We start from the raw sequence: 15,768 nt of genomic DNA, 5'->3' as shown, positions 1-15,768 counted from the left end.
CTTTGCCAAGTGTATTGTGCTTTTTTTATTTTAATAATAAAGTAATTTTAAACTGACGGATTTTTCATAAAAAATAAAAATAAAGCATTTAAAGACTTTAAATATGATATGGCCTCGAAAATTTCCGCTCGTCAACGTTTTCAAATTAATTATTTAAAGTATTCTCGGTGACTTATATAGCGATGCTCATCCCTGTTAAACGAAGCGATAGGCTGCCACCTGCTCAAGTCACAGCAGGTGGCGGCTCATCTCTCTCGCCGTAGTAGCGACGTTACCGCATTCGTATTCGCGACGCTCCTATATGTATTTCGTAAATGAAAGGCATAAAAAAATGAAGAGATCGATTACAAACGAAAATCTACTTCAGCACGTTCAATAGTATCAAGCAAGCAATGCACCGAGTAAACTTAAAAATAAGCCAAGACTTTCTCCATGCGTAAACTATTAACACGTCCACAGTAATTATTTATATTTGTTTAAAAAATTCACGCACTTTGAAAGATTGGCATGATTTCATAATCGAAAATTATAAATTAGAACACACTGACCCGTGACTCATTGAACACAAATTATACCTGATGACACTTGACAAATACAATTTAAAGTAAAGCAGACACGTTATTTTCAGGAATATGAATTATGCAACCGCTATTATTACCTATCCTCTCTATCGGTATTGTTGATATAAACTGCATTATTGCGCTTAACGGTCATTTAAACTAAAAATGCGCAACGCCGGGCATAACATATGCCAGCCGTCTATGAATAATTACGTAAAACTCCGGTTATACGTCACACTGCAGTGTTAATGAACACGTGGGAATTGCTTAGCGTTATTTATCGGGTTATCATGATAGCACAAATAAAAGTTCTACATCGGAACAGGATATCGATATTTGATATATAGAAGCTTTTAGCAGAGTACACAATATAAGAAAAAGTAATTTGGATCCTGCATTATTTTCCGTGACTAACAATGGCAGTAGAAAATACTTTATTAAGTTTGTAGCGTTACCACTCTGGGAACAAAAAGACAGTTAGCAACCCATTTTGGGGCCCGCAATTACACTGAAAATAAATCTCATAGATTCAACCAGTCGTCTGTTAGAAAATGGACGAATCAGAATTCCTTTAGAATTTACCAGATATGTAGTGAAGTCTAACAAACCTCTGGTTATGAAATATCTTCCATGGCAAATCCTAACGGAATTCTGGTAAATCCTAAAGGAATTCTGATTCATCCATTTTCTAACAGACGACTGGTTGAATCCATCAGATTTTTTTCCGTGTAGTAATCGAATTTTACCGCGCGTAACTAAAAATCGCAATTAGCTGTTCTATCTATATCCAAGATTTTTAAGTAATACTAATCAATTCTCTCAATTGTTTCTGTCGATATTTAATAACGCAAAGATAATTTTCACTTAAGAGGCACTAATCGAAATGCTAAGTTGCTTAACTACAAAAAAACGACGGTCAAAATTTTTCCCAGAGTAGAGTTGCGAACAATCCAAATAATTCGATTACTAATTGTGGGCCCCAAAATGGGTTGCTAACTGTCCCCTTTTTTCCCCCAGAGCATGAGTAGAGTAACGATGTCGTTACTCCGCCTCGAATTTTCCGTGAATGAGACGACACGTGATTGAACGTTAATAACGTCCTGGTTACGTGTGAGACTGCGGTCGCGGGGTAAGTTATTTCCGCACGTCATAACGTCACGTATGGTCGTCGCGTATTAGAGCGATAAATTCACGAACCGGCCCTGTTACGGAACATAAGTTACAGATCCGAGCTCTCGCTACAGCGTCACGGAGTAGGAAGATACGTCAGGAAACGTTTCGCTACCACGATGCGACATCGGAATTGATTGATGATATCTCACGAGCTAAATATTCACCGGTGATATCGAAAATTCCGCGAATAGCCACGTAAGCCGGGAGATGAATTTCGCACGTGAAAGCGATTAACGGTATCGCCGATAGCGCTCGGATCGATATCTTCAACAACCGCGCCAGGGACTTGGTCCTTATTATTGTTTAAGGTAGTTGCTTCGCGACAGTAATGCTCGAAAGTTTATTCCAGACAGATTCCAGCACTCAATTCTTACAATGATATATCTTGATGCAATATTGTTCTAAAGAATGCACCTACGATTGATACATAATATAAAATAGATTCGAAAGATTATAGTTTGAGGCGCTGCCGCCACATCTTTTACACTACACTCATGTCTACTACACAATTCTTCCCATTTTTCAGTTTTAGCTGTTTATGTTGTTGAAACGGTCAATAATTTTGATGTTTTTTTCCAGTTATTCGTTCTGTTTTACTTTATAACATATTGGTTTCTCATACGAATCTCACTCACCGTTAAGCTTAAAGAAAATTAAATGTGCCATCATTTGCGTTTGCAAACGAAAATATTAATATTTTAACACATAATAATGTATGTAAATAATATTTTACGTGTAATAATATTACAACGAATTATATTGTTACGTGTGATAATATTTTTAACGTAATATTTCGTGTAACGTAGCAAACTTTAACAATTTTTTTTAGAACTTTGAGACGGTCAATTTTAATTTAATTCGCCTTATTTTGCACGTATTAATGTAAGGAATAAACTGTAAAAATTTGAAACAATTCTCACATAAATGATTTTACGAAATAACTACCTTAATAGCAATGCAGCGAGCGAGAGATACAAAAAGAAATATCATCGGCTTCAGAGCGTGATAATTTATATAATCTTAACGAAAAATGTATTACCGTGTCGACGAACGCATAAAAATTATCAGGAATTTTCATGCCAGGCGACCGATTTTCCTACGAGTAGATAGTATTTCAATTATTCGTCGGTTACTCGCACGTCTCTCGAGGAAACCCGTTGGAATTTCATCGTGAAAAATGGAGTTCCGGTCGACGGAAATTATGCAAAGTTTGAATATTGAACTTCGCGCGAGACACTTGCGAGCGGCGGCCTTCGTTACTAGTTCCTGCGGACGACAAACGTCTGCCATTGAAATATAATGCGGTCGAAATAAGATTCCCGTGAGTGCACATTTTCTATCTGTAATTCTATAAAGCTAGATCTATAAGAACCTAGTGATGCCTCGATAAATATCGGAGATCATATAAAATTAAATTGTTGTCCGAGAGAAAATATTAAATATTTAAACTAATTACAGTAATCCGGTGTTGCAAGATGAAATCTCTACAGTTTCTTCGCATTTTAAACAACACTCAAATATAATAGCAGACCATTAATGTTTCGTAAAGTGCATAATTTAATGCTACGAGATGGATATCTTACATATTAAAACCAATGCTTTCTTTGTTACTGTAACCTAGCGTTTGTATAAACTGCACGACGAACGAATGAAAGCGTTGTGTGTGGAAAAAATTTGCAGATTTCGGATAAACGACATCACAATGACCGAATAAAATGCATAATTGTGTACTTATCTCTTCGAGCAAGGTGCTGTATCAGAATTATTAATTTTTCGTACAAACGAGAGCGGAATCTTCAATAACTGTATAATTTATAAATGCCATAAAAAATTGCCCTTCATACTTGTATTAATGAATCGTCCATGTACAAGAGAAAATATATAGCGGTTAGTCGATATTATTAGCGCCAATTTGATATTACTACAGTCGAGTTTCGATGACACGGCATTACGGAAGTTAGATAACAAGACGTTAAAATATAGTTTTACGCCATTCACACTCCTGCGCATGCATGTAAATCAACGCGCAACGGAGCTGTGTCGTCATAGGCATCTCTCCCATTTACATAAGACGATCGAATCGGGATGAATGGAACCGTTTACCTGTGTGTGTATGCGTGCGTGTGTGTATGAGTGTATGCACGCTGCACGCATTCATCTCTCAGAACAATAGACCGCGAGTTCGTCCCTGCGCCTACAGCCCGTATTCCTTTTCCCTCCTTCGACCGAGGCAGACATTTCTGAGAGGAATGGCACACGAATGCATCGTCTAATTGTGCGGAAAATGCAGTGTAGCCGCTACAGCTCGCGAATCCTCGGGGCGCGTTACGTAGTTTTATGAAGCTACCGCAAACTCTGACGCAATTCTGCGAGCAACGCGAGCACGTCATCGCGGTCGCTGGTTATGTACGGCTAAAACAAATATGGAATATACCGTTGCACGAAGGGCTCGAGATGATTTTAAAATCGCTCTGGGTTAGACAAGACGACGACGTTAATTAAAACAAGGGAGATGGACTAGTCTGTAAATGCAATCATCCACGAACACTCGACCCTTTTTGAAATGCAAATTTCACTTGAATTTCAATTATGATTTTTATTCGCGCGTATAGTCGCAACGTCTCGTGTTATTTTATAAAACATAAAATCTTTCGAAGCGATAAGTTTTGTAGCACGCGGCATTTGTTATTATGGCAACAATGCGGTTTAATAAATACGGGTCTAGAACCCTTTGAGGAAAAACCGAAAACTTTGTCAATTATGTCGAAGTTCTGAAATGGAATTTCACGTAGATGTTTCCCGATTCAATTTTGCGCACTCACCAAAATGCAATATCTTTACAGATCTCCACGTTAATCTCACACAGAGAACGACCGCTATGCTCGGATCGGAGTTTGCGAGCGGTCGCCAGAGTCGGCCAAGCGGTAAATTTGGCGGTCGAGAGATTCGTGACCGTTGGCGAAACCATCGCAGACGACAATCCGGAGATCAAGCAAGACATGTACGAGGCATGCAAGGAGGCGAGAGTTGCGGGTAAGCGTAATATACACTTACAGTTGCGATAATCAATAGGTACACACACACACGAAAGATAGTAAATGAATAAAACAGTCCGGGTAACTCGAGGGGGAAACCGCTGACCAAAATCTTGTACACCAATGCCCACTAATGCCCAGTGGGCATTACTTTATCTTATTATCTTCTTTTATCTTATTGTATCTTATTTTATCTTACTTTATCTCTATAATGCCCCAGCAAGACGTACCTAATGCCCAAAAAATCCCCTAGTAATGCCGCAAATCTGTACACCACAATGCCCTCAGCGGTTTCCCCCTCGGGGTAACTTTACACGATCTAGCCTGGTTAAATTAAGACAAATCCTTTGTAAATCGTTACAGTCCCTATGCAATCTAAAAATGTGCAACAAGATTGTCGTTTCTACATACTCGATTCTTACGAATGAACGATGAAATTCTTACCAATAAATTTCGAATACGCTATATAATATTCAAATTATTTATACATTAGCGAAAGTTTTCCGTTCGTAACGAAATATACCGCAACAATGTCGATAGTTCTCGCGAAATGAAGAAAGCGATATCACTGTTGATTCCATAGAACAAACTAACGAATTTCATAGAACGGATGAAAATTATGCAGCATGATACGGACGCAAATTCAATGCAAATGTTCTCGCGAATATTACGATAGTGTATTAATCAAAAGTTGGGACAATACAAACGTATCCAATTGCACATTACAGAGTAAATTCGCATTAAAACTTGGCGTATTTTGCACGCCGACATCATGCATCTGTTGGAGATTATGTGAGCAACTTTGGAATGGTGTATTATCTAGTAAAGGAACAATACGATGCGGAAATTCGCAAAATTCTATATCACCTAACATTGTTAAGAAAAGAAACTTCCAATTTTATTTTTGGCGAGCAATGTACCTTGCTGCAATCAACATTATTTAAGAAAGTACGCAAAAAATGATGCTTATTAAATTAAAACGCAATCTATATACCTACACGCGCCTACACATCTGATGCGAACAAAAGTGAAAAGCAAACGGTATTAAAGCAAAATTTCCATCTTGACTGTAAATTTTATTACAATGATATAATTTGAAGTACTTTAATACTTTCGTTCAGATTATGTTCCATTGAAAACTTTGTATTCTCCTTTGAGATTATCTCCTTCTCGAGAACAAATTGCATTATACTTGCACTAGTTTCTTTTCCGCGAATAATATTATCTCGAGCGGGTAGAAATTTCACTATCCCAATGTTTGGAATAATTATATTACGTCAGATGAACTCGCAATCGGACGACAAAGCTGCTCGTGAATGTAAAATCTTATCGCGTCGCAAAGTCCTGTAGCGTTATTTACAAGAATGTCTTGTCCTGAGAATGCAGAAAAATAACAACTCTTTCTCTCTGCTCGGTTTTAATTTAACATTAAAGATCCTCGGATACGAACTGTCCGTCAAATGAAAATTGGACTCACTTCGGACTTGCGAAGATTCAAAAGGACGCGTCGCGAATTACTCCAACGCGATTTTATGACTTACGTGCGGAACGACCAAGCATTCTTTTTAGCATGCAGATTAGTATCTTATAGCCTCTTCGCTTTTTAAAAAGAAAAGAACGGGAAGATAGAGACACGAAGACGTTTTTAAATATTTCGCGCAGCTACCAAACATTCGCGTAAAAGCGAATGTCTTTCTACACCGTGACGCAAGGAATCATACTCGGATTGAAACGCCAACGTTGAACGTCGGAAAGGATATAAATTGCGTCTCTCATACGCAACCTTGCGCGAACCACCTCTAAGAGCACGCAAACCGGAAGAAGGCTCCATGCACGCGAGGATAAGACTCGTAACCTTTGAACGTCACTCTCCGAAGTCTTATCGTTAGCAGATTATATCTTCTCGTATCTTCACGCTAGGTTGCACGTTGCGGCACGACGAATCCTACTGCCGCTACCATGTGGAAATAGCACGCGCGATGACCCAGTTTCGCCAAACCTTGAAAGGTTTTTCGCTACCTACGTGCATGAGAAGAGCCGACGTATCTTTGCCAAATAGCGGAGAAATAACGGCCGTAGTAAGGACCGCGGATATTTCTTTCCAGCACACCTGTTCGCTCTTTCGGGGAGAATTGTGCCGTAGAAAGAAGAAACGGCCTCGGTGGTCCTCGGCGCAAAAAGTTCCGCGTCACAAAATTGAACATCTTGAGGAAAGCTCTCGCACCGAGAGCAGTACTCGGCGTAGGTTCAACTAAAAGAATGCTCCATAACTTGAGAATAAAAGAGGTATACAGTACACGCACGTATAAAGATACCAGCTGAGATTACATTCGAGCATCGGCTCATATGTTTAAGAAATACTATTATTACATCAGTTTATTCCCTTCGCTATCATCGATCTCGCGCTTAAGGGAAAGCGGCGATATATAAATAATAAACCGAGCTTTCGTCACAACAACCGAGGTCAAACGGCATTCTGTACAATCGGAAACGGCGTGCTTCACCAATTTAGAAGGTCGATAAAAAAAATTGTCGATAATAGATAAGATGGACAATTCGATTACCAGATTACGTAGGATATCTTATCGGAGCACGCGAGACGTATCAATTCGAAGTAATGAAATAACGTCGAAAGGGCACCAATATTACAGCCGTCGTACGGAGACATGCAAGCTTACTACCCCGCTGGCTTGAACAAATCGTTTCGCGTGGTATCGCGTGTAAATCGGTGCACCCCGTAAGTGTAACTAACCGTGGAATTGCGAGCGCTATCGTGTGCCTGCGGGATTCACTACGACACAGCACGCGACGAATTTGTATAAACCGTCGGTGGTTTTTGCATACAGATCACTCTTGGTATGTGCGTTCCGGCCGGACTGCCGTTATCGCGAAAATCGCCACTGCTCAATATAGGAAATCCGAGATCCTTGTATCTTTGCGAGACGCAAGGCAGAATTTTAAGTAGCGATTGCACAGGTTGCATACACGTTCGCCGGGTGCAGAGCTCGAGATCGAGCTGGAAGAAGCGCGACATTGCGCGGAATGCTTAAACGCCCGGTTATGCTTCCTTTCGCAAGATAACGCTATTTTCGATGCTTCGCGGAATTTAAGCTCGCGCACCAGAACGCCGGCGACGGAGAACAAGCGCATTGCTATAACGAAAAGCGACCACCGTAAAAGATGAGTGGCAACACGCCAAATTTATATCGGGGGAAACAGCATACGGTAACGACAAAACAACGCTAAGGAGTCGCACCTATCTAACCACGAACACACAGCTATAGTCACTGCCGTCTGAGTGCACCCGAACAAAGTAACGGAGGCGCAGATGCGCACGGTATGCACTTGATATCCGCATCAAGCCGGGTGATAATTACTAAAGAATTGCCGAAGACCGCACGGTACGTTAATACCAGGGTTGGGAAAGTTACTTTATGAAAGTATCTCGTTACTGTTTGTTCACTAAAAATGTAACTAGTTACAGATACTCAAAAAGTAACGAATCGTTACTTTGCGGTTACTTTCTTGCAGTGAAAATAAAAACATCAAATCTGCATCTCAATTGTAAAGAGGCGATAAAGGCGTTTGTGCGCAAATGCAAGGCCCAGTGCCGAGGGGCAAACCGCCGAGGGCATTGTGGATTTGCAGCATTACTGGGCATTACTAGGCAATTTTTGCGCATTAGTTGGGGCATTATAAAGATAAAATAAGATAAAACCAGATAAATAAGATAAAATAAGATAATAAGATAAAGTAATGCCCACTGGATGCAGTGGACATTGGTGTACAAGATTTTGGTCAGCGGTTTCCCCCTCGCCTAGTGCGATCTGTGGAGGTTCAAAAAATATATAAAGTAACTATTAAAGTAGTTACCAGTTGTCGAAAAAAAAATGTAACTGAGTTAAGTTACAGTTACAGACGGAGAGAAAGTAACAAAGTTAAGTTAGCGTTGCCAAAAAAACAGTGACTGTAACTTTGTTATAAGTAACGAGTTAGCACGTAAAATATCAAATTGAAAGGACGTAGTTCTGCTCAGTTAGTTCGTTGTTAGCTTCTCTGTCCTATGTCGCTGTTGCGGCGAAACGATCACCGATGATCAATCGGAATCATACCGTACGAAAAACGAATGCGAAAGCACAGCACGAATTCGGAACAATTGATAATAAAACGGTTACATGCAAATAGAGGAGCTGGAAATATCGTGGCGTACAGAGCGAAAATAAATTATCCGAGGATTGACACATTGATCACTGGGATGGACTTTGAAGGAAATCACCGGCGCTGTTAATGAAAATGGTGGGAAAATATCGAGGCACGCTGTGAATTTTGTAGTTCCGACTTCCTTTGTTCGCGTTGTATCAAATAATGGTCGTTTTCGCGATGTATCTTTGCGTAAATATTACCGATTAATTTTTCTCTCGATCATTTGTGTAAACTACAACGTTTGCAGTATTTTGATGAGACAAACGAATCTGTCATTAAAAAGTCCGTATAAATACAACTGTAATATGATATTGTGGTATTGTGGAGAATTTATACGGTTTTATTATTTCTACACCGCGGTCAATTCGTTCTGTCACGCAACATTGTGTAAACAGATTAGTATTCTCGACAGATCGATCAAGTTAATACTACGATCGCTGATACTCTTGATATCAAACACTGACGATTCTATCGCAATTTTCTTCGCGCAAATAAGCTGACATTTCCCCAACGTAACGGTGATAAATCCATTTTTATGACGAAACTAACCGAATAACAAAAAGTTTTCAGCTTGCGGCGTACAGCGGCACAAGAGAGCGATTTTTATCATGACGTGTCACTTGGGAAAAACGCGATATAAATTCACTCGGCGTACTTTAATGGCGAACAATAAAAAGGCCCGTTCAAATATAGGGTCGTCGCAAAAGCCGATAAAAAAAAATAACAGATTAGATTACACTGCGGAAACTTACGTATAAAGTCGCACATACGAAGCTCGTCCGCTCTGTATAAAGTGACGAAGGAGTTGTAATGCAAATATCGGGGCGATTTAACAACGCGGATAAACATTCCGCTAACGAGTAAAGTTAGTGATTCATTAGTCACATTCATCGTCATTGATCGTTTACACTCGCGTTATCACGGCTATCACAAAACGCCCTTCCACGCTATTTACTTGCACAATTTAATGGTATCCACTGATGAACGCAAAACCACTTGTGCCGCTTGTACAATTGCAAAGCCACATTATTATGTAAAGAGAGTAATGCTCTTTCGATTGTATAATGTTGGAAACAACTTCCTAAAGGTACTTTTTGCACGCAAAATAATTCAACTACACCAAATCAATTACCCACACCTGCGTTACAAATGCCCGTTACATTCGCGAAATAAAATTACACGTTAAAAATTCAGACTACATAAGAAGATCAATATTACATCGACAAAATATAGAAAGCCTTGTTCGCCTCGTGAGATAGAAAGCTCGAGCCTGAACGAGCGCGAGAGCTACTTCTCTCCTTTAAATTTAGATTTCGTTCACTTAATTACTCCGAGATTACTATGATAAAGAATGAAGAGGTTTGAGAGATGCTGAAATACTAATCGATATGGCTGTCATATTCCTAATCAAATCCAGAAAGAAATCGTAGCACTGATTACGATTACACTAATTACGCGCTATCGAAGCAAATTATTCGCTTATGTGTGTGACTGGAGCTCTTCTTATCACGCGAACTCAAGCAACGCATTAATTGTTCTTTCAACATTATCGCGTGCCGGCGGAAAGTTACAAGGGTAGCAATTAAGCGATTGATACGCATCTCGGAAAACTTGGTTTGTTCAAAATTCACGAACCGTATTTCATAATAACGATTCGGTTTCCTCGCGTGTTCGTATCGCGATAAATCACACAAATGTAGCATTTCGTAACAGCGAATAACATGCGAAACAAAAGAACGCGGTTCTTTTCACTCGCGAGCAAGAAATAAAAACATAAGTGTCAATCTCAAGTTTGACGTGCTTATCCCGGCCCGATGTGTTTCGCCCCGTGAATCACTGAAAAGCGCAGTCCTAGGACACGCTTCTGCGCGTCGCGTCGCATCCGAGCAATCTCTCCAATTGCAATCCATCCAATGCATCCGCTAGAGGATGCACTGGGATACCAATATCGAGATAAGTGACGTGTGCTCTATTTGCTCCGTTGCGCTCAAAAGTATCTCGCTAACGAGCCAGAATTAGGCGGACGCTTCTATAAAATTCTCCTTAATAAAATATCTTAATAAAGTCGGTTCAAGTTAAAATGGCACACCCTGTATATTGTATCAACAGTTTATTTATTTTCTTTTATACGAAATTATTTTCCTAGCAATTAAGTAAACTGTTAAATTTAAAAAGGAAACAGTTTTTATCAATTAGCGTGTTGTTTTTTTTTTGTGAAATGCAGAGTCATTGCCTCTAAATTGCTTATAATTCTGCTGGTAAATATGGAAAACGATCGATTTATCGGAATAATGATGGGACATGTAGGTTACGTGAAATCGTATGAAATCAATGCACCCTTCGATTTTTAAATTAGGTCAAGTTCTCCGCGTACTCACGTGACAGTTAGTCTATACAAAACGTTATAAGGATTCCGTATCGAACTGACTGATCTTACAACGCTCTGGCATTGTTCGTATACTAATCAGTTCGATAGAACGATATAAGCGAAGTTGCCTTCTAAAAGAATCTAGAGTGTGGCGTAAAAAGAGAACATTGCGATATCTAGTCGTTGCATCAACCACGAATATCTGAGGTTTTCATTAGGAATACCACGCTGTGCGCGATAGGTTGTAGCAAATATTTAACTTCGACAATAAACGTAATCGTTAATTTAAAAGTTTGCAACGTACCGTTAAAACGGAGCAAAATAAAAGAGCGTAGGTCTCGTTAATAAAACAAGCGTCTACAAAGTGAACGAGCTCTGCTAAAATATGAATAGGGACAATTCGCAGTAGCCTATGAGAAAAGTTTGTAAACATTGAATCGACGAAGAAACAACACACTGAAAAACGTCTTTGAACATTTATTTCTGGCATATAATGTTTATTTCACTGAAATAAATTTTCAAAGACTTTTTCCTCAGTGTACGGAGAAGCAAACTGAGGAGTAGGACGTAACGGAAAGCGTACGACACGAACGATAAAACGTTACTACAGAGAATTTGTAGACACAGATAAATTTCATCTGTTCCACTGAACACTTAATCAGCGTTTTCCCGTAATTACCTGATGTGCAGGAACAAATAATACTGATTATAATCGATTGTTCTCTCATCGATTCTCCCTATAGTTTACCTTTAGAACGTCGCGAGCTTCTAATGGCGATGAACAATTAATACAAGATAATAGCCAGCGATATTGTGTTTCGCGTCAACTACGGCTCTCTAATTCCGAAAATAATTATTTAATGATACAGCAACCCCCACGTCTCACACTCCAAGTCTTCCCGATCGATGACGGTATTATTAGAAAACGGTATGCACAAGTGCAACTTGGAAAAAGTTCCTTAATGTAAATTTCTATGTTAATTTCTGACAACGCCGTATTGTTAGAAAGGGCGCTGCGAACGACTTTTATATCACTCCCTCAACAAATTATATTTATACTAATCAATTACTATTAATTTCTCTCGTCAATTTCATTCTATGACCTTTTCAGTGTTAAACATTATACACCTGTTTGAAAAATATTGGATTCAAAAATACAAATAACAAAAGTTTCAAATAAAGAAGGAATGAAAATGAAGTAACATTTCTATTTCGACAGGTTTAGAGACGGTAATACAGTGCTGCACATATACTATCCGCGTTTTCCGCGTAATTTAATGATAAGCTTAATGCAGTACTGACATTGTTTAAGTAAGATAGCGAATGTGCGAAGTAGCTAATTACGATCGTTCGAGAGTACCAATTACTCGTAACCGTCGCACTTAAGTCAAGGGGCTCAGTCATAATTAAATCAGTTACTCCGATTTTACGGTGACACACGATAAAAAGGCGAGATGTTTAATTCATCAGCATTCCCTGTTCGTCACACTCGCACGAAATTCGTCCCATCGATCTCCCTTTCAAGAATTAAGCTTTGCCGCGGAATTAACAGAACAGATTACTACGTCACATGTATTTAAATTTCTGTAGATATGTATGTAATAAATGTTAGGGAGTGTAATCGGTCGTGTTGCATCTAGGCTCAGCAATCGAGAAATTATGCGAATGTGCCTTGGAAGACAGCTTGGCTGACCGAGGCTCCGTCGTAAGAGCTGCGAGATGTCTTCTAGGCTCAGTGACGAAAGTCCTCCTCCTGGCAGACATCGTCGTGGTCAATCAGTTGCTTCACGCCAAGGATAAGGTCGCCCGCAGTCTTGGGCGCCTCGAAAGTGTCTCGAATTTCACGGAATTCGTCAAGGCGTTCAGCCAATTTGGAGGGGAGATGGTCGAGTTGGCGCATTTAACGGGCGATCGTCAGGTGAGATTTGCTTCTCGCAAATCGATATTTCATTCATGAGTTTCGCACCAACTTCCGTAACACAACCGTGGCTCAATTAATTAAACGTTACATTTCATTTTCAGAACGATCTCAAAGATGAGAGGCGACGCGCGCAGATGGCAGCGGCTCGACAAGTGCTAGAGAGGAGCACCATGATGCTGCTCACGTCCAGCAAGACATGTCTAAGGCATCCCGAATGTCCATCCGCTAAGGAGAACAGAGACACCGTTTTTTGCCAAATGAGAAGAGCGATGGACCTGATACATTACGTTGTCAAGGATGGGGTGTTAGACTGCAGCGAATCTCAGTCCTACTCGAATTCACAGGTAAGCCGTCTCGATTCTTTATAAACACTTGTATTTTCCACTGGATATATCGTGTTCAAATTAACTTTATAAAATTAAGAAAGTAACGAAATTATAAAATTACGAAGAATTACGAAGAAGTTCGAGGTTGATCTATTCGCGATATTAATTGACAACGAATAGCGAACGATTTAAGGATTAATATGAAAATAATTAGCCGACATGAATATCCCCGCGTTAAAGCTTGCCGAGAAATGCTGTAATAACTGCGATTGCCAAATAAGCCAATGGTGGCTTTTCATACATCCATTATTAGGTACTAGGCAGCGAAAACGCATAGTACGTATCGTAAGGTTCAGAGAGAAAAAGCCGTATACGATAAAATGTTTCCGAAAGCTTTGGCGATATTCCAAGGAGTCTTTGTCCGCCAAATTGCGATTTACGAATTGTTCCCTAGTATGCGATTTAAACGACCTTGAGCCACGAACCGCTGCCCTTGCAGAAGTTGTAAACGAGATATCGAAACGATCCCAGTACGACTCGAGAAACCATAAATAATGGCGCGATGTCTGGCCTGGCAAGAAATCGATAAGCCGCGGTCGAAGATGGTAGAGGAAAATCAGCGGGATATGTTCTACGAATATCAATCGACCGCGATTGCATAGTATGTGCATAATCGACTATCCACGACGGCGATTATCGCGACATTGATAAATCTGCGATCGCTAATAATAATGTGTTTTACATAATTCTCCGTGTTCACATTTGCACTCTAACATATCATTTCCATTTACATTATATTTCAAAGAATTAATAACGATACACAATTGTGAAAGAAAACTTGTATCGAGAAATTGGAAGCGAAATACGCGATAGAAAATTGTGAGACCAGATTTCGCTCGTGGAACGTAAAACAAAAATGGAAATGTTTTATGCCGAGATGATCGCATACACGGCGACGTCGCTGAAAAGTAGCTCCGTGTAGAAAAATTCTAAATCATTCAAATTTTGGCTTTAAGATTAAATAGGCACGCGTTAAATATTAGAAACTAAATTGTAAGAGCTCCGGCCGTTATCCAAGAGCAAGGATGAAAAGTTTTTATCGCGGTGGGGAAATCGTCGCGCCATAAACGACATGGCCGTCATAAAGATTGCAAATGGTTATTCGCATCGTGCCAAATTGTGCACTCGCATTTACATATCGGCGCTTCGACGCGCGGTGCTTTCATTCCGTGCCAGATTTCTTTCGGCGCGAGATAAATGAGGGGGAATATTTCACGCGCTATCGGCACTTCCGAAAACCCCTCGAGTCTTTGAAGAAACAACGCCGGGAGAGTTGGGTCACGCTGAACGGCCTTTAACCGTGTAGAAAAATGTATATATCCTTGTATTTTACACTTAAGTACTGCCCACTTTCCGCGCGACATACATAATCGATTTTGAAGTGATTGTAGACAACCTGGTCAAGTGGAACGCTCCCGAGCGTGGAACCTCTCCGAAAGATTTAATATTATTTGTGCCGTGCCTAATATTTGTCTCTGCACTGAAAAAAATTTCTGGTTGACTATGGACGAATCAGATAATTCCTTTAGGATTTACCAGAATTCCTGTAATCCTACAGAAATTCTGGTAAATCCTAAAGGAATTCTGGTAAATCCTAAAGGAATTATCTGATTCGTCCATATTCAACCAGAAATTTTTTTCAGTGTGTCATCAGAGTGTTTTTCAACATTGCAAAGTGTGGTCACGCGAAAGGGTCCCCCAGACCCGTTGCATGATTACATTAAAATAATTAAGAAGATTCTTTCGCACGACGGAAGGAATCTCTCGTAAAAGATATTTCTCCGACGTCCGCCGTGTCACTTGCAGAGTCCGCAGCAGGAAGACTGGGATAGCAGTACCGTTTGCTCAGCTTTGAAACACTTCGAAAGGCTCGTCGAGACAACGAGGATGACCCTGCTGGGACCGGGCTGTCGCGAAACACTTACATCGGCGCTCGAGACAGTGGTCGAAAGGACGCAAGACTTCACCGACAGCGCTTATACGAGTCACGAACACAGGGAAAATATCCTCCTGCTTTGCGATCGCGCGAAACTCGAGCTCAATACACTCTTGCGGATCGGCAATAGTATGGTAAGTCGATAGAGTTTTTACTCTATTTTATTTAGCAAAAGCAGCGCGACTA

General features: G+C 40.0%; 1 protein-coding gene across 2 annotated transcripts in view; it reads left to right on the top strand.

Moving 5' to 3' along the window:
• Nucleotides 1-15,768, top strand: part of LOC105560639 (alpha-catulin) — a 44,751-nt gene that overhangs the window by 22,959 nt on the left and 6,024 nt on the right. For both annotated transcript variants that reach the window (XM_012009917.1, XM_012009916.1), the window contains exons 2-5: nt 4,577-4,766; nt 12,980-13,257; nt 13,362-13,604; nt 15,453-15,716. In XM_012009917.1, coding sequence (XP_011865307.1) covers nt 4,577-4,766; nt 12,980-13,257; nt 13,362-13,604; nt 15,453-15,716 — 975 coding nt within the window. The remainder of the gene's footprint in view (nt 1-4,576; nt 4,767-12,979; nt 13,258-13,361; nt 13,605-15,452; nt 15,717-15,768) is intronic.

The sequence above is a fragment of the Vollenhovia emeryi genome, unplaced genomic scaffold (assembly GCF_000949405.1).
Source record: "Vollenhovia emeryi isolate VEMERY1.0 unplaced genomic scaffold, V.emery_V1.0 DF939225.1, whole genome shotgun sequence".
NCBI classification, from domain to species: domain Eukaryota; kingdom Metazoa; phylum Arthropoda; class Insecta; order Hymenoptera; family Formicidae; genus Vollenhovia; species Vollenhovia emeryi.
Note: the sequence above shows the minus strand (reverse complement) of the source record. Positions and strands in the feature narration are given on the sequence as shown.